The 25440-nt window shown below is 42.7% G+C and overlaps 1 protein-coding gene across 2 annotated transcripts in view; it reads left to right on the top strand.

Moving 5' to 3' along the window:
* The window catches only part of CPM (carboxypeptidase M), a 68579-nt gene that overhangs the window by 15916 nt on the left and 27223 nt on the right, over positions 1-25440 (top strand). Inside the window, exons 1-2 of one of the 2 annotated variants that reach the window (XM_034644251.1) lie at positions 19643-19796; positions 24424-24521. In XM_034644251.1, the coding sequence (XP_034500142.1) occupies positions 24507-24521 (15 nt within the window). In that variant the 5' untranslated portion in view covers positions 19643-19796; positions 24424-24506. Of the gene's footprint in view, positions 1-19642; positions 19797-24423; positions 24522-25440 lie in introns of those variants that run through there. The other variant, XM_034644250.1, reaches the window with a different exon arrangement.

The following is a 25440-nucleotide window of genomic DNA, read 5'->3' as shown; positions in this document are numbered from 1 at the left end:
CAACAACGATGCCCTTGTATGTATGATCAAAGATAAAGATTTGCTGGTGATTGTTTCTACTGTATCTTAGCGTCTAGGGTATCTTAGTTTGTGCTCACTGGAAGATACAAAATTTTAGAAGGATTTTGTTGTCATGCGGCTTTTGTTTTGGTTTTTTGGTTTTTTGGGAAACAGATTGTTCAAAGAACAGTGATAAATAGGGAAAATACTGCAATATTTGTAGCCCCAAGGGAATTATGTTTCCATAGGACATTCTGTTCTCTGTCCTTGGGAAAATATGTTTAAAAAGGAATAATAAAGGGTATTTGAGGATTTGTAGTAAAGTTCTACACTTTATTGAACGCTTACTATGTGCTGGGTACTTACTTGTATGCATTATTTTAAATCCTCATAGCAATCTGGGAATTCAGTGGTGGTCTCTCTGTTTTATAGATGGGAAACTGAGGCTTTGAGAAAGATGACACGCCCAAGACACTCTAGCTAGTATGTGGCAGGGCTGGGAATTCATACCCACATCTGTCAGAATTCAGAGTCCCAGTTGTTCAGATTTTCAAATGGTCTCTAGAGCCTGGAGGCTCCTGTCGAGGTGGCTTGGGATTCTTCAGTGGGAAAGGAAACAGAAGACAGCTTGGGTTGCCCTTCCGTAATGCAGAGCAGCTCAGCTTTAAGTTTTTACATTGGATTTTTTTTATTGGAATGAAGGTCACATGACCCACAGTGGGTAGCATGAAAATTACTGCATTGACCATGATACCTTTGCCAGAACAGACTGACGGTGTGCCGTAAGCAAGGCAATGTGCCAGGCTCCCTGTTACGTGCGAAGGAGTATCAGTCCCTGCTCTTTGAACATAGATGCTTTACAAAGGGCTCAGAGACCTCTGAAACTGATCAAGACAAGATTGTATCCATCAGAGAATATTGAATATACTCTGTATATCAAACCAAATGCTAGGAGGTTGTGTACATAAGAGTGTCTTGGCTGATGACCAATGTGTTGGTTTAGGGAAAAGATCTCACTCTTGACCCTCCCCATGCCCAAATCCTTGCTATGCTCTAGGGAGGCAGTCTCTCTAAATATCTCAAAATGCTTGGAAACACTTAACTACAGCTTCTCATTTGCCTGAGCCCAGCAGTATCCCTCACAACTGAGGTTCAGACTCATAGAGGCTCGGTTGATTGACAAGGTGGAAGGGGAGAGAGCAGGGGATAGAATCTGGCCATCAGGAACTTTGGATTTTCCAGTGAGCACAGACTAAGATACCTTAGATGCTATCACTGCAGGTTCCTGGGTGAGAACTGTGCATAAGACATCAAGCCGTCTGACTGGCAGGACAGAGTTCTTGTAGCATCCTTAATGTCTGGGAGGAGAAGGTGGCCATGCAGCATGCCAGCCTCTGCCTGTGAATGCGACAGTCAGGTCAGACAAGTAACCATGTCATTCCCCATCAGGGTCCCGCTTGCTAGAGATGGAGATAGAAGTGAGTTAAGGAAGGAAAACAGAGTAACCTTTCACAATGGGGAAATGAACAGAATCTGAGGCTGTCCCACCCTGAGGCCTGCTGTCCTCTAAGGGATGCCTCGTGAGCTAGCATAAAGTTAGTGCGGTCTAGTGAAAAATCCTTCACTTTTGAGGTGGAAACGGTAGGGAAATAGAGTGAACTAATGGGATAGAGTGTTGTCCAGTTGGGGAAGGTAACTGTCGAGGCATGTGAGTTCCCAAGTATCTTTGGCTCCTTAGGCACCACGGCGTGATCTCTGAGGTCGTAAGTGCCAAGTGAGAAGCTGAAAAATGCCTCTTCTCCCATTCACTCTTTTTTATAGAGTCCCCGTTAAAACAAGTTCCCATCTGGCAGTTATTCTAAAAATAGGTTTTTAAAGTAAGTGGTAGGGTGAAAATTGAGTGTTTAGCAAAATAATCTTAATTTTTAAAATCTTGGTGAGAAAGAGATCTTGGTAGCAGGTATTAAAATTGGGGAGCTATCAGAATAGAGTGAAATGTTTATACTCAGATCTGCAAATACACAGATATTTGAAAATGACGATAAGACAGTTGAATAGTGGTTAAGAGTCTGTTATGCTTTTCAGTAACCGTGATTTTTGAGCAGGATTCTTAATCTCTGTGGGCCTGCTTCCTCTTTTGTAACATGGAAATAATAGTATTAACCTTCTGGGTTGTTGAGGGTAAATGAATTAATACATATGAGGTGCTCAGGACATGATTGGCACCTGAGAAATGCTACAGAAGTACCGCTACGATCGCTGTTGCAGAAATTGGGGTCTGTGGTGAGTGGGAAGCACAGCCCTGCCACATGCTCTGGCATTGAGCGGTTGAAGCCACCATTCGCTGAGGGCATCTATGCCATCTGGCACAGGGACAGGCGGTCTTTGTGCTTTCTCTCATTGAGTTTTTATAGCTCTCTGTGAGGTAAATACCAGTTGACAGCTTTGGAGACTGACTTGCCAGTGGTTAAGTAACTTGCCCAGGGCCACAAAGTAAGTAGCTGGCAGATTCAGACCCGAACTGTCTGTCTTCAGAGCTTGGCCACCCCCACACCTGCAGGTTTAGGCTGGCCTCATTCCTGCCGGCACACCTGTGACCTGGGCCGTACAGGCTCCAGCATCCAAGCCAGACCTTCCATTTGACAGAAGAGGAACATGAGGCTGTTGGATGAAGTGATTTGCCAAAGGTCCCCCTCTAGTTAGACTGTGAGGCCCAGATGGGGAAACCAGATTTAATATTAGGGCTGTATCTCTCCTATGTAGGGCCCAATTGCTTATGATCTGTTTGGCAAAAAAGACTCAGGGTGAGTTGTCAGATACTGGATAACAAATCATCCTTTGCTTAATTGGCTTGTATTTGTATACTTGACAATGTGAATGAACATAGAATAATAGGATTTTTTTTCCACTTTTGTATTTGCTTTGAAAATTTGCCTCTTTAAGAGGTTTAATGTCATGTTTAACAATAATGTAGTAATCTTAGGAAAAGATCAACCCGTATTTTTATCACTGGCCCTCAGCAGCTGAGTGCTTTCTGTTCAATAGAGAAACACATTGGCACTAAGTATGTATAAGAATGTAGATTTGGGGGCATCTGGGTGGCTCAGTCGTTAAGCATCTGCCTTTGGCTCAGGGCGTGATCCCAGCGTTTTGGGATCGAGCCCCACATCGGGCTCCTCCACTGGGAGCCTGCTTCTTCCTCTCCCACTCCACCTGCTTGTGTCCCCTCTCTCGCTGGCTGTCTCCCCTTATGTCAAATAAATAAAATCTTAATGCTGCAAATCTACACTTTTTTTAATTTAACAGTAAAAACTGAAAATGATAGTCCTCTAACTAATGCTTATTAGATTGTATACATAAAGTAATTAAAATGATGAATTTTATATTTTACCACAATTAAAAAAAATAATTTAATGTGCCCAAACCATCAAATTGTACACTCTATGTGGTGAATTGAATGTAAATTTTCTCAAAGCTTTTGAAAAATAAAACCATACGTTTATCAATGGGAAACTGATTAGATTATGCTATACTCAGTCAATGAAATATTATATAAACTTTATAAAAAAAGAACAAGGTAATTTATGTTTTTGATAGGGAAGATGTCCAGAATATATTGTAAAGGAAAAAAAAATTCATGTCCAAAATTCTTCTACGCATTTATATATATGCACATGTCCATACTTTTGTGGGCATCGCTACCTAAGTATTGTTATGCAACTTGCCTTTTTCACTTAATGTGTGTTGGGGGTTGGTACGCATAGTATTACAGGTTTCCCCTGCTACCCAAAAGTACAGTGTTCCTTTGACCCCTTTCCTTAGTGCAATGGAGTAAAGTGAAGAAACAATTACCATTAACTTATATGGAAAAGTTTTTGAGTGTTCACAGACCCAAAAAATAACTTCTCTTAGGCTTTTCTCATATCTTAGCACACCTCGTACTAACAGATGCACAAAATAATCAAGAGAAGCACAGAGGCAAACACAGTTCTGTGGTGGCTTGATGCTGAGGTGTTGAGAGTAGGTGGGGGGGCCCTCTTGCTGCTGTTCGGGCATGCTGCCTCTAACCGCTCGCTGCAAAACAAATGCTGGATACTATTTCCTCTTTTTGCCTTTTTTCATAAAGCAAAAATCCTACTTCAGATTTTTTTTCAGTTAGCAAAAACTGGTAGTAATGAAGGTCTTTCACAAAAATGGAGTAGTATAATATAAACTTTCAAAAAGCGGGGGGGTAATTGTACCTCCTTGTCTTTAGCGGCTTCATACTAGTCATGGTTTGATTTTTCTCAGAGGTTATTTAATCATTTCCACATTGATGAGTATTTAGGGTATTTACAACATCTTTCGGACATCTCATGCAATGTTATGATAGATACCCTTGAACAAGCATATAGACTCCATAATTTCTCAAGGTAGGCATTGCTAAGTCAAAAGGTACGTGCATTTTTGTACTTGGTAGATACTGGCAAATTGCCCTTCAATAAGATATATTATTTACATTCTAGCACCACATGAATAAGTGCATTTCCCCAATCCTAACCAACACTTTGAATTTTTTTCCAATCCAATCAGTAAAAAAACAAAAACAAAAACAAAACTAAAAAAACCCCTCCATTTTTAAATTGCATTTTCATGATTGAAAATCAGAATGAGCGTGTTTTCACATTTATTTAACACTAAACACTGAGCTACTGGGGTAGATGCTAGAGACAGCAGTGAACAAAGATTAAATCCCTGCCCCCAGGAATTTACGTTCAGAGTTTATTGGTCATTTTTATTTCCTCATGCCCTTTGCCTCTTTTTCTGCTTATTTGTAGTCCTGAGATATTCTGGACATTCTCTGTGATATATGTGGTGAATATTTTCACCCATTCTGTGGCTTGTCTTTTATTGTTTAATATATATACAATATAAATATTGTTTTTAATATTTTTTGCCTTACACAAGTTTTTAATTTTTATGAAGGCATAGTCATCAATCTTTTTCTTTATGCTTTTATGTTTTATGTCTCATTTAAAAAGACTGCCTTTACCCTAAGGTCATAAATATATAGTGTATGCTTTTTTCCAATATTTTTATAGTTTTAGTTTTACATTTGGCACCTGACTCCATCTGGAATCTATTCTTGTGAATGGAGTGTGTGCAGATAGATTTCACATCCTACATACAGTATATGTATTTTTGAATGTTCGAATTTTTAAAAAGTGTGTATGATTTCTGTAAGCAGAAAGAAACGTGAAGACTTTGAAAAGACACTTAGGGGGCACCTGGCTGGCTGGGTCAGTAGAGCATGTGACTCCTGGTCTCAGGTCTCAGGGTTGTGAGTTCATGTGCCACACTGGGTGTAGAGATTACTTAAAAATAAAATCTGGAAAAAAGAAAAAAGGAAAAAGAAAGACACTTAAGGAGTAGATGTCAAGAAAGAGTAAAGTGATGGGAAAGAAGGCTGTAGCCTGTCGAATAAACTGGGTCATAATGGGTGTAGGAGGGATGAAGGCAGCAGGATGAGCTGAGCCCCTGGTTGACCTTGTGTCCTGGTTGCTCAGGAAATACATGAAACTTCTCAAATACATGAAACGTCACAGCTTCGGATACAAGAACCAAAAATAAGCCAGAATGATTCAGCGATTGGATTCTTCGGTATTTCTAGTTGTAATGCAATAGGATTATTAATCCATCATCTGGGACAAAAAATGACTTTGTGATAATATCCTATGTAAAAGTAACCCAACCTTGGGGGGAGGAGGAGGGAATAACCCTACCTTGGATTAATGATTGACTTTATTTCCATTAATTCTGGCAACCAGAGGTTCAAAGTAGACCACTAAGTGGTAGGTATGTTAATTAACCCTTTTTAGATTTAAGAGAGTTTCTTCAGAGAGTTTATTTTTTAAGGGTTTTTTGTTTAATACATCTGAAAAGAATGCATATACAAAAAATTGAGACATGAGAAAGCATTGGCTTAACATTAATGAATCTACAAAATTGGGATTTGGGGAATGTGGAAGAGATTACCTAAACATTTTTAAAAATTGGAAAATGCAACCAAAATAAACAGCTAAAATCCCATTAACACTTGAGTCTTCATAAGACTGTGATTTTTATAAAATTAGGGAGCCTCAATTGGCTGCTCTGGGATTCATCAAATGCAAAACAGAAATGAGACTCCTGACTGGCCCTCGTGTTGTTGAACACTCTCCCCACCCCCTCCCACCTCCAACTGCTTAATGAAGCCGGTCTCCATCCTCAGAACTTGAAAGAGGATGCCCAGTGGCTGAAATATGGGTAACAACCCAGTAAGCCTTCAGTAGATGATTCTTTAAAGAAGGCTGGAGTGGGAACTAGTCTGGGCCAGTCCACTCAAAATCACCTCAGTACCCTTCTTCTTTTGGCATTTAGAACCATACAACCCTATAGTGTGTGTGTTAAACCAGCGAGCTTAGAAATCCCAGATCGTTCATCAAACACGCGTGATAGCTTGCTATGCGCCAGACGCCGTTCTAAGTGCTTTTTGAAGGTTAGCTCGTTTACTCCCTCTAACAACCCGACAAGGTACAGTTATAAGCCTGTTTGACACAGAAGGAAATTGAGACTGCAAGGACTTAAATTGGGTGCCTAGGGTCACGCCAGAAATAGCAGAATCCCAGCGCGGACCCACGGAGTCCCGCTCCAGGTAAGCAGAACCGCTCCGCTGCTACGGCCTCCGCCTTGGCTATTTCTGCAAATGCGGCGGACGGGGAGAGCTACGCTCCCATGAGTCCTCGTGAGGCAGAGCGAGAAACCTATGTGCCAAGTGTCTGTGGTTCCCAGGCCGCCTTCCCAGCTGAACAGCAGCTGCGCCTATAGCCCACCTGCACCCAGACGGCCCTCTGGCGTCCGCGACTGTGAGTTCTGTAGTTCCTGGCAAAGTTCAGCCTCGTGGTAAAAAAACGGAGAAGAGTGCCCTCAGATATAAGATGTGGCCGATCGTGCAGAGAGAAGTTCTGTTTATGCTTCTTTCTGGAAGGCCGTGGTTCCCCATTGGGTTTGCATCACACGCTGCCCTACTATGCAGCCCGGAGAACGAATGGTTTACATGTATACACAACAGATGCGTGATCCCAGTGCCTGGAAGTAGGCACCGGGTGCTTCGAGGGCCCTAGCTACACCACTGTGGGTTCAGTTTATACAATTCAATTTTTATGTGTATATTGTATTTCACTAAGGAGGTTGGTTGGTTTTTTGTTTTGTTTTTTTTAATCGTGTGCCTTCTAGTCAGCTGAGGTATTGTGAAAAATGCAAACTCCTGAACTTATATTTAGAGATTCCCTTTCTGGGTGGGGCCTGAGAGTTCGCAGTTTTAACAAAACCCCAGGTAATTCTGCTGCAGGTAGTCTGGAGATCTGTTCGGGGATTTTTGTTTCTTTTAAGATTTATTTTTAAGTAATCACTACAGTCCATGTGGGGTTTGAACTCAAAGCCCCAAGGTCCAGAGTTGCATGCTCTACCGACTGAACCAGCCAGGTGCCTCGAGAGATACGCTTGTAAGAAACACAGCAATGCTACCAACCTAGTCTAGTCTGCTTTTGATCTGCTTAACTCTGGCCATCAACAGGACTGTATGAGCAGAGCAAGAGAATTTCTGGGAATGACTGAACTCACACTGTAGGATATATCTTACATGATTTTAAAAAATCCACAAAAATGCAGAACCACTGCATAAAATTACTGCAACAAGAATTCTCTGAATCCCTCTCATGCCTCTATGAGAGGTGTTTACAAATCCTCCTGCATTTTAATGGAAAGAGGATAAATGCCAGGCCTGGCTCTGTTCTACCAAAGTTTATCTCCATTAGGTAGAAGTCATCTGTACATGACCGTATCACCATCCACATCCTCCAGCCCTCGTCTTCCCCTTCCACCCAAACGCAAAAGCCGTGGTTAAAACAGCTCCTCCCCAGCCTTCCCCCTTTGGCTTGCCATTTCATGCCTTACCTACCTGTGTGTCGAGTGTGGAGGGTCACTTCAACAGTACATCCTCCTTTGTCTTTAAGACTGTATCTAATACTGAGTTATGGTTGGGTCTGTCTCGAGGTAGTGCCCTATTTATTAGTAATTCTGTGGCTGAGCACTGCTGACTTGTTGAGCAATGAGAAAACCCTGGCAAATCTCATATTGCCTGTCCTCTCCTAAGAATCTGCCTCATTTTTTTCAGCCCACTCATTTGATTGAGTGTGGTGAAGTGAGCTGGGCAACAGCTTAAATACAGTCTCCATTCACAAAATTTTTAAACTCAACGGAGGAAAATAGAGACATACCTCAGAAAAGGTCGAGGCTGGCCACTAGGTGCTGCAAATGATGAGTGCAGAGCTGTGACTGTCCCAACAGGTGGGAGAGAAGCCAGGGCAACATTGATCCATTGTGAAAAAGTGTCTAATATAGTCAAAAAGTGTCTCTGGAATGGCTCCTTATTGAGACTTTTTGTTCCGGTTCCTGTGTCACAGCCCATGGAAATATAGGTGCCTTTTGAGAAGCTTGTCTTGCATCATGCATTTGTGTGCATGAACTCAGTTCTAGGCCTTTGGACATGGCATGTAGCCCCCCCTTTTTTTTTTTTTTTTTTTTTTTTAGCAGACCATGAGAAGCTCTGGGACTTTAATAGGGTTTGAGCATATAAGTTTATTTTTTTAAGTTTTTATTTTAATTCCAGCATAGTTAACATACAGTGTAATATTAGTTTCAGGTGTACAATATTGTGATTCATCACTTCCATACATCACCCAGTGCTCATCATGACAAGTGTCTTCCTTTTTAAAAATTTTTTTATTTAAATTCAATTTAATTAATACATAGTGTATTATTAGTTTGCTCATTATATCAAGTGCCCTCCCTAATGCCCATCACCCAGTTACCCCATCTCCCCACCCACCTCCCCTCCAACAACCCTCAGTTTGTTCCCTAATTAAGTCTCTGATGATTTGCCTCCCTCTCTGTTTTCATCTTATTTTATTTTTCCTTCCCTTCCCCATGTTCATCTATTTTGTTTCTTAAATCACATGAGTGAAACAATATATTTGTCTTTCTCTGACTAACTTATTTTGCTTAACATAATACCCTCTAGTTCCATCTACATCATTGCAAATGGCAAGATTTAATTCTTTTTGATGGCTGAGTAATATTCCATATTGTGTGTGTGTGTGTGTGTGTGTGTGCACGTGTGCACGTGTGCGCACGCACGTGCCATTTTGTCTTTATCCATTCAACCGTTGATGGACATCTGGGCTCTTTCCATAGTTTGGCTCTTGTGAACATTGCTGCTGTAAACATTGGAGTGCATGTGCCCCTTCGGATCACTATGTTTGTATCCTTTGGGTAAATACCTAGTAGTGCAATTGCTGGGTCATAGGGTAGCTCTATCTATGTTTAACTTTTTGAGGAGCCTCCCTACTGTTTTCCAGAGTGGCTGCACCAGTTTGCCTTCCCACCAACAGTGCAAGACGTTCCCTTTTCTCCGCATCTTCGCTAAGATCTGATGTTTCCTGCCTTGGTAATTGCAGCCATTCTGATCAGTGTGATATGGTGTCTCTTTGTGGTTCTGATTTGTATTTCCCTGATGCCGAGCGATGTTGAGCATTATTTCATGAGTCTGTTAGTCCCACTCTTTCTTGCGAATAGTTTGCCAGTGAGCAATGTGCTCTCTGACCAAGCTGCCTCATATCCTTGTGGAACTGGCAGGGCATGAATTGTTAAATATTTTATAAACTACCAAAGATCAAGATAAGATGTGCTTAAATGGGCGAGTACACTTAGGTGGCTTATTAGCAGCTGCGTTTCCTCATACTCCTCAGAAGTGGGCATTTCTCGGCCCACATTTTAGGGTGGGAGCTGACCTGAGATGTAAGCTTAATTACACAGTTTGATAAGGACAAAAAGGTGGGCCTGAGCGATCTCTGGCCTTACAGTACTCCACACAACTTGGATCTACTCTGACAGGCAGTTCGGAACCTGAACACTCAGTGCTGTCACTTTAGGTGTATTGAGTAAAAGCTGCAGTTACGAGTACAAGGCGGCATCTTTAAGGCCACGGTCTTCCGCTTAGAAAAGAATTAGGATCAGCCAGCCGATTATAAATACACAGCCAGAGAAAGAGCTGGGAAACATAGCAACTTCCAAAATAAATGCTGGTTTCTTTGTGTGTGCAGAGGCCTACTTTGCAAATAACATGGACTTTGGTTTTTGGGGGGTGGGGTGGGGAAAGGGTTTAAAACTTTTTTTTTTAAATTCAGGTATAGTTGGCATACAGTGTTACATTAGCTTCAGGTGTACCACATACTGACTCGACAACGAGTCTGTATGTTATGCTGACCCCAAGTACAACCACCTTCTGTCACCATATACTATTACAATACCGTTGACTATATTCCCTCTGCTGTGCCATTCATCCCCATGACCTATTCATTCCGTAGCTGGCGCCTTTACCTCCCCCTCCCCTTCACCCATTTTGCCCATCCCTCTCAACCTTGGCAACCGTCAGTTCTCTGTATAGGTCTGTTTCTGCTTTTTGTTTATTCATCTGTTTTGTTTTCTAGATTCCACATATAAGTGAAATGATATGATATTTCTCTTTCTCTGACTTATTTCACTTAGCTTAATACTCTCTCGGTCCATCTGTGTTGTCACAGATGGCCAGATCTCATTCCTTCTGATGGCTAAGTAATACGCAGTTATCTATATACCACATCTTCTTTATCCATTTATCTGTTGGTGGATTCTTGGGTTGCTTCCGTATCTTAACTATTGTAAAGAGTACTGCAATAAACATAAGGGTGCATTTATCTTTTTGAATTAGTGTATTTTCTTCTGGTAAATACCCCAGATAACGTTGATTTTGAATGGTAAACAGTTAGTTTCTCAAAGCTTCTATAGGCACAAAAGAAAATAAACACATGACATCCCAGAAGGCATCTCTCATTGATGAGTCTGAGTTGAATGTCGCTATTGGAGAAGTGACTTGAGTTGCTTTTGTGTATGTGTACTGTATGTGTGGTATATGAGTGTGTGTATGTGGTATATTTGTGTTGTGTGTAGTGTACTGTTGATATAAGTGATGTGTACATGTTTAATATGGTGAGGGTGTGGTATACTTGTGGTTTTATGTGGTGTAAGTGAGTGTGTGTATGTGGTTTATTTGTGGTTTGTGTGGGGTATGTGTGTATTGGTCTTCTGTGTGTCATGTGTGCTCTGTGTGATACGTGTGGTTTTTGCGGTAAATGTGGTATATGTGTGGTATAGAAGCATGTCAAATGTTTGAGGTGTGTGGTTTCCATGTATGTTGTGTCGTGTGTGTGCTGCATGTGTGTTGTGTATTTGTAGTATATGTTTTGTGGTGTGCTGTATGTGTGGTATTTGTTGTGTATGTAATACATGTGTGGTATATGTGTGGTATATCAGTGCATGCAACACATACACCAAACACACGCCACAATAATACCACTTACACACACCACACACACACCGCACATATACCAAACACCACATATATACCACACATTTACATACACTACGATTACCACATATACATCACACACACAACACATAGAGCTACAAAACACTCATATACACCACACATATAACACACTCAAACATACATGCACCACACATGTACATCATACACATAATATATATAACACAAAAACCACAAATAGACCAAACACACACACCTACCTATGTCACACACACACCGTGCACTCACCAACTAAACCACACACACAACACTTATACCACATACACACCACAAACACAATATACACTAACCACACACACACACACAGAGAAGTTGCTTTTGTAGGGTGGGCAGAGGGATGAGGAAGATGAAGCTCTTGTTTGTTTTGGGAGTTAGATGCCTCAAGTTTTTGTCTTAAGAAAGGTAAATATGTATCGCATCTAAGTTGGTAACAGGGAAAGTGCTGCTTTACACTGGAAGAGCGGTGTGGAACAAACGTTAGTCTCAGAGTGAAACAAAAAATACTTCAAATCCAAGGTTATCCTAGCCTGTTCCCTCCCTCACCAGTAAGATGAGGATAATAATGCCTGCCTTACCTATCTCATGCGGTTTCTGCTGAGGATTAAATAATATGATGAAGTGTATGAAAACACCTTGGAAATTATGTCAAATATCAGTATTTTAAGCAGATAGGAATTCCTAAAATCTTTGAGTTGTTCCTCTGACTCCAAAATTATGACATCATTTAAATATGCTTCTTCCTTTGTAATCCAAATCAAATTCTCAGTGAAGCCCTGGAAAAGCCCAAAATGAATGGAAATTCCTACTGAAGCAGCTCGCTCTATAATGCCCCTCAGTGAGTGACCGTTGTGAGTGGATCTGCTGAAAACACCATTGGGGATTGCTTTGTAAGCTTGAGATAGGTGTTGACAGTTTCTGAAAGTAGGCTGTTGCAGTGATGTGAATGCCTGGGCACTGGTTCTTCTTAAGTCAATGTTTTTATTTGTATCCACTTTGCAACAATAGGGACAGCAAATGTAACATGCTACTTTGGTAGAGAAATTAATTAGCACCAGCAGGGCTGCCTCCTTGGGTGTCCACAGAGCGTGCCACTTTTGATCTCGGGGTCATGAGTTCAAGCCCCACATTGGGTGTTGAGCTTATTTAAAAATAAAATCTTTATTTTTATTCTTTTTAAAGATTTATTTACTTGAGAGCGAATGAGAGAGAGCTTGAGCAGGGAGAGGAGCAGGAGAGGGATAAGCAGACTCTCCACGGAGAGGGGAGACCAACGTGGGGCTCCATCCCAGGACCCCGAGATCATGACCTGAGCCAAAGTCAGATGTTTACCTGACTGAGCCACCCAGGCACCCCAAAAATAAAATCTTAAAAAAAAATTAGCCCCAGCTGATGGTTCTAGGCCCTATCTAGAACTATGCTGTTAAAGTATACCCAGTCTTCTTGGCTGTATTAAAAATGAACAGAAACAGAAATGTAAATAAATCTCCCAGTCACCACTTCTTTGAAAGCCCTTGTGATAGTCATGTAGCTTCTCAAGTTTGTTGACAGCATATATATGCTGTTTGTTTGTTTGTTTGCTTGTCCAAGGATAAATTGAAAGGATCCGTGAAAGCCACATGTGTATGGTCCTGCACTGATGTCCACGGGGTAAAGCAGGGCTTCTTCGGAGTCTGTGTAGGGCTGGGTGACAGGCCCTTCTTTCCCAGACTTTCTGCCCCTGTCCCTGCCTCCCCTCACCCTTCCTCCCCCGGAATAGTTTTGCTGCTCGGTTTCAACTAAAGCCTGAAGGGGAATGGTGATCACATTGGGGCAGAGAGAAGAATTCCAACCACTTTCATTCCTTTTTTCTCCTGATCCACAGTCCAATCTTGGGGAAGAGATGGGAGTCATGATTCAGTTGCCCAACACCCAAGCTTTACTCATTTCTTATTTTTATCCTCTGTTAGTCACTTGGCCTTTGCTGGCTTAATGACTTGGTGATCCAAAGGCTCAATGGTCACATAAATCATATGATTTAAAAAGAAAAAAAATTTGTGGTTTGTTTTCCGGTTATAGTAAAAATTTAAAAAAAAAAAGTTTGTCCTTTAGTTAACATTCACATTGGGATGATTTTTCTTTCTCATTATCTGTGGAGATGTGTAAGAAGCTAATGTGGTTTGGTTTTGAGACAGTTGACATAGCAATTTCTTAACTCCTTTCGTAGGATAGTCCTGTTTTCAGTGGGAAGAGGCAGCCTGTGAATTTCTCACCTCCGGGCCTCCATTCCCTTCCTCATGGCCTCAACTTTCAGATGAACAACTCCAACCTTTCTTGATCCTGCATCTCACCTCTGTAAGCTGTGGAAGCCAGTGGATCAGGCCATGATTTTTCACCTTAACCTTTTTGAAACCTCCCTTCTCCCCAGCTCTTTATTTTGAAATGTTTCAAACTTATAGAAAAATTGTAAAAATAGTAAAATATTCGCATAGTCTTCATGTGGAACCCCAAGTTGTTAGTCTTTTGCCACGTTGGCTTTGTCTCTCTGCGCTCTATCTGTAGATTTCACTGAGCTATTAGACATGCTAAGTAGCCCGCCGCATCATCCCTAAATACTTCAGCATGCATCGCCTAAAATTGACTTTGTCCTACCTTACCACAACATACCATTATTAAACTAGGAAAAATGCTACTCAATGAACAATATATTCCATTGTAAAGTTCTCCAATGATCCCACGAATGCCTTTCTAGAACTTTAGTTTTTTCTTAGAATGCAGTCAAGGCTCACATGTTGCATATAGTGTTAATGTCTTTTTAGTCTCGTAATCTGGGACCCTCCCCCTCCCTTTTGTTGACATTGACCCACTCCTATTGAACCAGTTTTATGTCATTGACTTGTTAATGAACAAATTCCTTATCTACAAGCTTTTGGGTTGTGCTCTTTCAGTGATGAGTTGGACTCCCTCCAGACTGGGAATCGTATATTAGACTGGAGATAGTTAAAATCTGTGTGATGGCTTCAATCACTTTGACAATAAGCCGTGTAAGAAAATGTGAGACATGTTTATGGTTAACGGTTCAGCACCATTAGCTGAGGTGACTAGTTGCCTGCCCTGCCCTCTGGCCATGTGTGCCTGCAACCTGCAGGCCCAACACCATCCTCAGGCATCTGGTTCTGGGAATTCTGAATGAGATCTCCAAAAAGTAAACTCACTGGATGTCTGGTGATAGGAATGTTTGTAGCCGTTTTGTTTTTTGTTTTTTTGCTAACAGATTTTGAAGGACGGGTTTTCTCAAGATAGCCCCTTCTGCTTCCTGGGTCCATACTTCTATTTTTTTTTTTTTTTTTAAACTTAAGTGGGTATTGGTGTTTGTGCGCTGAGCTGATGTGCAGATCTTCTGGGACATACAGTGCAGCTGATTCTTGGCAGAAGGTCTCTATCCGTATGTTATGGACACTTTATATTTGAAATCTTTCTGTAATTGCTCCACTGCTGCCTCGTCTGCTGGAGCCTGAGGTTTGTCATCAGCCAGTTCTGTGCATTTGAGGTCCTCAAGCAGATGCACGCTTACGATGTTTCTGGCGCTATTCGTAAAGCTTGTGGGGATTAAGTGAGATAGCAGCCCCATGAGGTGTGGGTACTCTTAATCCTGTAACAAAGCTGACAAAAGGGATTCAGTCAGAGATGAGGTAACTTGCCCAATACCACATGGCTAGTAAGTGGCAGAACTGAGGGTTAAACCCTGGAAATTTGGTTCTAGAACCTGTATCAGTACATAAAATGCTGCTGCAGGGATACTGAGTATCTTTTAAGAAATCCCAGATGTTGGGCGCCTGGGTGGCTCACTCAGTTAAGCGTCTGCCTTTGGCTCAGGTCATGATCCTGTGGTGCTGGGATCAAGTCCCACCTGGGATCGAGTCCCTGTGCTGCCTTGGGCCCCTGCTCAGCAGGGAGCCTGCTTCTCCCTCTCCCTCTGCTCCTCTGCCCTGCTTGTGCACTCTCTCTCTCAAATAAATATGAATCTTAAAAAAAAAGAAAGAAAGAAAGAAATCCCAGGTGCTGTTTTGAGGCAGATGGTGTGCCACTGAAATACTGGTTTTGATGTCCTTACTAAAGTATTGATTCCTTTGTGAGATTTAAATCTCAGAACCATGGTACTAGTGAGAAGTCCACCTTTGTTAATCCCTCAAATCTGTCAGATGCCCCAATTTTTGGTCAGGTCGAGTCCTCCAAGGAACCTCATCTCATGTTGGCCACTTCAGGGCCCCTCCTGCTGTCAGTCAGGAGCTCCACATCCTTGTCTGGACTCTAGTGGCTTCACTCTCCAAAGAAAGCCTGTTAGGGCACAAGCTCAGGGAGAGGGATGACGGAAAGAAAAAGTTCTATCCTCCCAAGTAGCTTATGAGGAAACCAGTAAATTAATTGCCGTTATTCCTTGCCACGAAAAGATGAGTTTTTAGGGTAACAATAAGTAGGCAGGAAGGATAAGCCAGCCTCCAACACACTGTCTTTTTCTGGGTCAAATGGATCTGAATTGACCTCATCACAAATCACAGCTCTGGGACGCCTATAGGAACTCATAAGAAATAAAAACAACTGGGGGGAAAGAACTGGAACATCAATACCTAATGCAGATGCTCCTGACAAACTATAAAAGAGAACTCTCAAATGGACAGTAAGTGTGTAGTGTTAGCTGTAATTATTGCATCTTTTAAAACAAGATTTTAAAAATCTTAAGTTCTGTTTGCATTTTAAGATAATACTCAGCGTGGCTACCACGATTGCTGCACTGCTCTTCAAAAGGATGATCTGGTGTTTGACTTCTCTCCCGAGGGACCAAAAAGGGAAGTTCTCAGCTTTTTATAGTATGAAGCCTCTAGAGATTTTCACTTTGGGGATTTAAAAACAAGTTTCCTGTCTCTGTATTAAAAAAAAAAAAAGACTAGAAAGGAGCATAGGGAGATTATGGTGGTTGGGATGTGAGAATGATGGATAGTTCTTAAAACTCAATTTTTTAAAAACTTCTTCTGATTTACAGCTCAAATGCTAAAATTTTTAGAGGAAGGGACAGATTCCTCAGCCTCTGACTTGGGAATAGAGTGGGAGGACCAGAGAAGGTAGACCCGCCAGAGCAGAAAGGCAGAGGAATTGCCAAGGATGCTCTGGTTAATAATTAACAAGACGAGCTGCTGTGCTTCTCCAGAGTCGTTACCTGTTTTGAAATTAAAAAAAAAAGAAAGAAAAAAAAAATTTATCCCAACTCAATGCATCTTCAAATTTTTCCTTTCCGTTTTTCTTTATTTTTTATTTTAAGATTTTATTTATTTATCAGAGAGCACAAGCAGGGGGAGCCACAGGTAGAGGGAGAAAGAGGCTCCCTGCCAAGCGGAGAGCCCAATGCGGGACTTGATCCCAGGACCCTGGGATCATGACCTGAGCCTAAGGCAGATGCTTAACCGACTGAGCCACCCAGGCGTCCCTCCTTTCTGTTTTTCAATTAAAAAAGGAAATGTCTTTCAGAATCCCTGATTTAGTAACTGAAATCTCCTCTCCCACCCCCTTCACCTGTTCAGGAAGACATAAAATAGAACCTAACGTCTGCGTTTCCCAGGCATCATTTCAAAACATTAGTGCTGTGCATGGGGACAAATGTGGAAGCAAATGAAATGCCATCTCCCCATAATGTTGGAAGAGTCTAACTCAAAGCCAGATATTTGGTTTGGATATCTGCACTCTGCCATGGTAATGCTCCAAGAAGGTCCATCTACCCTGGAATTGTAATCTAGAAAACTGGATCCTTTTCAGATCCTACCCAAATTGTACTTTGTAGATTAGCTGCAGACTTCTCCATAATACTGGAAAACTCCATCTAGTTTCTGGACGAGGGGTGACCCCAGCTCCAACTGGACTTCCTGAGTTGTTAACGTAACCAGTCATCCATCCCATCAACAATCACATGTCGATCATCTACTATGTATGTGCCAGGCACTATACGAGATTCTGCAAGCACAATGATACACCATCCTTTGCTTGCAGGAAAACCTGTGGTTTCAATTAGCGTTAGGAGAGGGGTTGCAGAAGTACTACAAAGGTTCAAAAGGGAGAGTAACTCAGGCTGGCAAGGGATGGCACCAAGGGAGGAGAAGGGTAAGAGAAGTGTTGGATGGAAGGGGGCTTTTGGTTAAGCCTTGAAAAGGCCAGTGGAAGTGGGCCGCTTTGATCAGGTGGACAGAGGACTGTCCATGCAGAAGAAACAGCATGCATTAAAGGTAGAGGCGGATGGTTGGCTTCTTCTGGGACTCCACATAATTAAGAATGGCTAGAGCTTGGTGTATGGGATTGTGGTTGGGGCGGGGAGGGTTGGTGCTGAAGCAGAAAGTGGACAGACCATGAGAGGTCCGATGTGCCCCACTGAGGGCTTGGGTTCTATCATAATGCCATGGGGAGCTACTGTAGGATAAGCAGTCGAGCCATGGGATTTGATTCACATTTGATTAACGCCCCAAATAATGGAAAGTTTATAAGACATTGTGCTTCATTTGAACTTTCTTTTTCTTTCTTTCTTTTTCCTTTTTTTCCAAATGATGAAAGTGATGTCAGGAATCAGGAAATCAGGGAACACCTGGCTGGCTTAGTAGAGTAGACTCTTGATCGCAGGGTTGTGAGTTCGAGCCCCATACTGGGTGTAGAGATTACTTAAATAAAAAAATATTACATTCCAAAATACTTTCAAAAAGTAGAAAATTAGTGTTTTTCAGGCCAGTATAATCAGTGATTTACAATTGTTTTAGCTGACTAAATGCCAGAATCAGGCTAGGCATTCAATACCTATTTATTGAATGAATAAATGGGAAAATGAAAGGCTAAGCCTCTGTGCAGGATAGTAGCTTTCACAGTGAAGATGTATCTGATTTTTGTCAGGTCCATACCAGGATTCATGCAGGAGTCCGGTTGCCTCGGGGAGCACTTAGTCCATCCAGGCTGCGATGCTGGCTGTGCCCCCAGCTTGGTCTCCTCGCCATGGTCAGCAAAGCCTTTGCTGTCCCATTCCTGGCTCCTGAGGTCAGGTGGGCTTGTGTTCCAGCAGGTAACCGGGCTAGCGCTCGGCCTGTGCCTGGATTTTACCTCATCCTTAAAGGGCCTCCTCTGTTCACCTGGCTTGAGACTGCCTCACTCGACTTCCATATGACCAGTATTTAGGTCCTTTTGTTGTCCATTTTTCTCTGTTCGTGTCCCGCTTTGCACTTCTCGAACTCAAAACATTATTCCAGTTCTGGAATCATGTCTGTCCACATACAAATACTATTTGATGATGCAGACAGATACAATGAGATTATCCGGGGGGAAATTTGAAGAGATAGGCTTTGCCAGTGATGTCTTTCTATGGTATTACTTTTTTTTTTTTTCCTGAGAGAGTGCACACACGTGGGGAAGGGGGGTGTGGGAGTTGGAGGGAGACAGAGCAGACTCCATGCCCAGCATGGAGCCTGACGCAGGGCTTGATCTCACAACCCTCAGATCATGACCTGAGTGGAAACCAAGAGTCAGTTGCTTAACTGACTCAGCCACCTAGGTGCCCCCACATGAGTAGTTTTAAAGATTGATTGATGTTTTTTTTTAAAGATTTTATTTATTTATTTGACAGAGCGTGTGCACAAGCAGAGGGAGAAACAGACTCCCTGCTAAGCAGGGAGCCCCATGCGGGGCTCCATCCCAAGTCCCTGGGATCATGACCTGAGCCGAAAGCAGATGCTTAAGCGGCTGAGCCACCCAGGCGCCCCGTGATTTTAGAGGGAACAAGAGCACGAGCAGGGGGAGGGGCAGAGGGAGAAGTAAAGAAGCAGACTGAGTAGTTTTAAAGCAAAGTGTTTAAGCTTTCCTCACCTCTGGGTCATCCCCACAAAATCTTAGGGTTCTGGGAGCCCCGGCTATCAACAGTGAGAGTGATGACCGTGCAGCGGGGGGAGGCTCCTTTGGGGCAGGTTGGTTACAGCTAAACTGTGCTACAGAAATTTTTAATACCCCAAATCTTCAGCTCCTGTTACAGCAGTTTGTCAACTCAGTGTGCATGAGAATCCCCTGGGTTCTTATTAAAACCGAGACCACTGGTCCTTACTCTCAGTTTCGGGTGCAGCCCATCTGGGGTGGAGCCCGAGAAAGTGCCTGTTTCACTAGCTCCCAGATGAAGCTGATGCTGCTGGTCCCGAGACCACACTTCCAGAATGACATCATTCTGAGGTCACCTACGGCTATGCCCAGCTGGCTGAAAGGAGCATCCTCGTGCCTCCCGCTTGTGGTTATCACAGAAAATGCTGTGAGCTATGAATGATGCTACTCTGCAAGCTTAGCCAGGCTGGAAACTTTTGCCCATGCTTTTGTCCCTGTTTGTTTGCTGTTTGTGAGTGTGTTGTTTTTGTAATGAGCTGCTTAGCAGGAACTTCTTTTCCTCCACTTCAAAGCCAGAGGCCCTGTGGACTTTGGAAGCCAGGTGTTTAACGTGACTTAAGCAATGTGTTGTGTTCACCTCGCCCATTATTTACTGTAGGGCTAAGCCATGTGTGCTGAGCTCTTTGTGTGGGTGGTAATTGGAACGTGCACGAGTGACACTGAAGGTGTGGTTTCAGACCTTTGACTCATCCTTGGGGGAGGAGGAAGGGATTCATCAGCCTTACAACAGCCTCGTCCATTGAGCTGTTATTCCCACTTTCATATGAGGACACCCCAGCTCTCGGGCAAGCTCTCTCAAGCTCTGACCTAGCTCGGGCGGTGATTGTAGCGATACGCAGAGCTCTGTGGAGCCTGGGACACCAGCCACTGAGTCATCCCTCTGGATACCAGAGCTTCGTGGCTCATACAATACAAACAAGCCTCATGAAAAACCGGAACGTGCCTCATCACTCCAACTCTGCTCCGGGGACCAGGCCACCCAGGCAGAGTCTGAAACCCTCCGAGCAGAGAGTCTGACAGGGTAGCTAGCCCTCGAGTTGGGGCTCTTGTCCTAGCTCCATTGGTCATAGCCAGGTGGCACCTGGGTCCTGTTTGAGGTGTGAACCGTAGCAACACCACATGGAGAGAACTGCCTGGGAAAATTTCCCCCAGGGTGAGGTTGGCTCTGGCCTACCCAGTGCTTTCAGGGAGATTACAGCAGCCTGGCATCATCAGGAGAACACAGATTTTAGAATCAGACAGACCTTGGTGTGGACCCTGGTTGGGCCACTTGGATCTGTTTCCCCAGCAGTAAGCCGTGGGTACCACCCGTCGTGGGGAGATGTTGTGCAGGTCAGGTAGCAAAGTGCTGGGGTCTGGTGCATAGGATCTCTACTGCATGAGTGATAGGATTTGGAGTTTTATTTTTTAAAAACTGAAAGGTACGGAAGTGGGGAAAAAAGTTTTTTGATTTTATCACCCCATCACTTGAACCCTTATCACTCAGTGCGTCACTGTTGACTCTTGTAGACCCGTCTGTTAATTCAAGGCTTTATATGCATGGAGCAGTTTCCTTCCATGGTACTTTTTAAATGAACAATTGATTTTTACATGGCTGTAGTTAATACAATTTTGTATTCTGATTTCAAAATTCTGTATATAATTTTGGTGGATATGCTGTAGTTCACATAAAACTATTTTTGAACATCTAACAAAAGGGAGTGGTTGAACCAATGGTAGTATACTCAGCAAAATAATCAGCCATTTAAAAAGATAGAGAAGTATATTTGTTAACATAGAAGCATGCTCATGATTATATGTAAGATGAAATGGTTTTACCTAAAAACCAAGTGCCTCCCGGATCTATCTGGATGTTCACTGCTTCAGCCTCCGCAAGCTTTCAAATTTTAATGGGCCTCAGAATCGCCAAGGGAGCCTGTGAAATGCAGGCCTTGAGCTTTCCCCCTAGAGTTTGATTTAGCCGATGGGGCTCAGGGCTTGGCATTGTGGGCAGGACACTCCTCCTATTTCTACCTGTTGAAGTTATATTTAAGTTTCTGAACTTCGCCACCGGCTTTCTCCTGAATTCCTGAAGTATTTCACGGCACTTTTCACCTGCTTTCTTGTCTTTGGATCTTTGTGGGATCTTTGTGGGATCCTTCTAAATTTGTAAAGCTTTTCCTGATCTTCCAAGCAAACCTAATTGGGCACCTGTGTCACATCCCTGGAATCTGTGTCAAGCTCCAAGTTCCTGAATATAATATAGTTACTAAAATATTTGGCCTCCAGGTTTTGTTTACTTTGTAGTGAAGAGGAAGAGGCCAAGCATTTCAGCACTCTTCAGCACACCTGGCACTGGAAAGGGGGGAGTAAGGGTAGCCTTTCCAACCTTGATAGGAAAAAAAAAAATCTTATTTAAATTACCCTGACCTTGGCAATCATACTGTGGAAAGTAAAGTTTGTCTTTGGTGCATTTACTTTGGTCTAAGCCAGAGATGGCCAGTGTTTGTTGGAAAGGGGAGTTAAAACCTTCAAGAAGCTTGTAATTCCAAAAGCATTGCGTGAATATCTTCTAGGATTATTGGTTGGTTTTCATTCTCAAACTTTGTGCCATTGAGGTTATTCAAGGTAAATTTCTCATCTCGCAGTTCATTTAGGGGCCATTCATGCTAAAATTGGGATTGAATTACCCACAAAGTACTGCTGCGCTTAGGTTTTATTGATCTCCCTCCTTCCTTAAGCCAATTAAGATTGGATCTCCAGTTCAAGTCAGATTTTGTTGTCTTACCCTATCCCTCTGTAACAGGCCAGCTGTTGCAAATTGGTTGTTATATTGTTATAACAATTGGTAAGTATTATATTGATGATATTGAATTTCCCCTTTGCAGGTGAGGGGACTAAATCATATTCTGTACAAATCTGTAATTATTCTAGTTTTAAAAGCATTAATATCTACAAAAAAAGAATTCTGCAGAAGGAAACCTAAAGAAACAGGTTTATTAGCTCGCTCAGAAAAAGTTCTTCCTTGGGGCGCCTGGGTGGCTCAGTCGGTTAAGCATCCGACTCTTGATCTCGGCTTAGGTCATGGTCCCAGGGTCATGAGTTCAAGGCTCGTGTTTTTTTGTTGTTTTTTAAGTAAGCTCCACACCCAGCCTTTAAAAAAACAAAAAAACAAAAAAAAAAACTTCCTTGCTCACATGAAAATGTTAACTTTGTAGAATTGAAATTCCAGATGACCTGAGAAATCATACCAGGGAATAGAAGGTTCTGATTAATGAAATGGTTCTGATGGGAAATCACTGGATGGATTATACTTGTCCATATGGCAAACTTAGAATCATTCTTCAAAACCCTGTTCAGAAGTCCTCTATAAACCCCTAGATCTGTAAAGCTTTTCATGATCCCCCTCCTTGGAAAGAATTAACCATTTCTTTTACTCGACATGCACAGCAGTACCTTGTATACACTTCTTTGGCTGTATATGTCACCATCTAGCATAATTATATGTTTGCACATTGCTATTCTCCATTAGATCAGAAATTCACTGGGTGTAGAGTGTATAACTTCCCTGTGGCATCTGATCACATGTCTAAATGGCTGGATATAGTCGTACTAAGTGAATGAATATATGAATGAACGAGGATTCTGCTCTAGTCAGGTGGCATCAGTCAGATAAACAGCATTTTGTGGGTGTTTTCTGAGACATCCTGCAGTTACTAAATTTAGAACATCACCCTGTCATGAAAAATTTACCTAAAATATTGTTACAATAAATTAAGAATGAATGGTGAAAAAGACAGGCCAAGTATCTGTTTCTTCCTGGGTTCTTTGTGGCAACTGAGTGTTCCTCAGCCTGTGGGACCCCTGATTTAAGGGACTGGCTCTGAAATCCCACAGAAACCTGTTCCACATTAGCCCATCAGCTGCCATTAAGTTCCTTCCCCGGACTCTTGAATTCCACAGAAAGCTCAGATATCACAGATTTTTGAACTTTGTGTATACGTGATAGATTCTGAACACATTCCTCAATTTCTGATTTTAAAGTCTTTTGTATTAAGAGAGCCTGATGATTAAAAGAACCGAGAGAGACCTCTTCGTTTTACTGATTAAGAAACCAAGCCTCCTGAGAGATGGGCAGTTATAGTGGAAGGAACCCTAGAATCTAAGTCAAATAGCTCACGCTTTGGCTCTGGGGCTCAAGTCACAGCCTCTTACTGGCTGTGTGATCAGAAGCAGCTTACGCAAGTGTTTGGAAGATCAGTTTTCTCATTTGTAAAGTTTGGTGAAAAATCCATCTCGGTGGGTGATGACAAGGGATTACCGAGATAACATGTACCAGAGTACCAACCGTAATGTCTACACAGAGCAAATCCTCAGTGATCTTTAGTCTCTGCCCTTCCTTGCCCGAATCATGCTCCTCACGGCAGGATTAGGACTTAGAAGTACCCTTGAGGCATCATTAGGATGGATTATGGTTCCCAGTTTACTTGACAGGACTTGTGCACGTCAAGGACACTTGCTGCAAGGGAGCTGTGATACATCGGTGTTTGAGGCAAGATTCAGGGTTTGTTACTTGAAAAACAATCTCCCTTCTGAGTTCCATATTTTATTCCTTGTTGCTTTTTTCACCTTCTTTGAACTGAGAATTACGGCACCCTCCCAGTCAACCATCAGCTATAATTTAAGTTTGTGTAATCGTGTGAATTAGCAAGGTCATTTCTATAAAGCTCTAGGAACTCAGAGTAAAGTATATAAACGTTTTGGAAAAATCAGACCCATGGAGCCTAATCAGTCTTCAATTTTTAAAAATCACATTCTGAAATAGTAAGTGGAATATCGGGTAGGGCTGGTCGGGGGCGAGGCGTCTTGAGTACGAGGTTTTAGTACTACGCACTTCTCTTGAGACGCGAGTCAGGTGGGAGAAGCTGCGGCTTGCTTTCCCAGCTCATTCTCCTGGAGTTCTTCTGTCATTTGCAAACACAACTTATTCGTCTATCTTTTTCTTCCCTGTAAAGGTAGAAACCTGTGGGTTCTTGTCGTGGGGCGCTTTCCAAAGGAGCACAGAATTGGGATTCCAGAGTTCAAATACGTGGCCAACATGCACGGAGACGAGGTATGTTTGCGGCTTGAATGTGATGTCAGCAGAGAAACGTCCCCTCGGGTCTCTCGTGATCCATGTAAATGCTAAGGAAGCAGCATAAATCGTACCAAAAAGTCTGGAAAGGTCTTCCAGCGAGGCCTTCTGAGAGAATTTAAGGAACCAGGGTCCGGCAACCACCACAGCCAGTGCCCTGGGAGGGTCACTGGAGCTGGTCTTGTGCCGGGGCTGGGAGAACCGCAGTGCCCAGCTCTGCACGGCTGGCCGAGCCCCTGAACCCGTCCTGGGTTGGCATTTCCCACCTCCTGGTGGGCATCGGGGACCCAGCTAAGGAGCTGTATTGTATTTGAACTCCAAACAATCAGAAGATCCCAGAGAGCTATCCAAACTCCTAATATCTGGTTTTTGAAAGCTTTGTCACCTTCTCTTAATTTTCTACTCAGTGTTTTCAATATCGAGGTTGGGGTGATCAAACATAGGGTTCTCTCACTCAACAAACACCCTTAAATTTTATCATAATGTTTTGCCTCTTTTCCAATTTATCAGAGAGAAGCTTTTTGTTTTGTTTTGTTTGATGTCCCGTTATTTATTTCATTTTGCAAATGACCCTCTTGGGCGGTCGTCCCCAGCAGGCCTTTGAGGGTGCTCACCTCTGTCTCTCGCCACCCTTGCTCCGAGGACTTCCGGAGTGTGACAGTGGTATTTTCTGTTCCCGGGACCCCATACACCAGGGCAGTCAAATGGAAGGGGAAGTGGGTTCCCAGTCATCACAGTCAAGAACGTTTACATAGCAGTGTGTGTAACGCCCTCTAGAACGGCATGTCATGTCGAAGTAAAGGCGTAGTCCGATAGGTACAATCTGCTGACTTGTGAAGACAGTTGGGAACTGGCTGCTCTGTTCGGATGCTGGGCTTCCTGTCCTGGCTTCGCCTTC

This window comes from Ailuropoda melanoleuca, chromosome 15 (genome assembly GCF_002007445.2).
Source record: "Ailuropoda melanoleuca isolate Jingjing chromosome 15, ASM200744v2, whole genome shotgun sequence".
Classification (NCBI taxonomy): Eukaryota; Metazoa; Chordata; class Mammalia; order Carnivora; family Ursidae; genus Ailuropoda; species Ailuropoda melanoleuca.
This window is presented reverse-complemented; position numbering and strand designations above follow the sequence as displayed.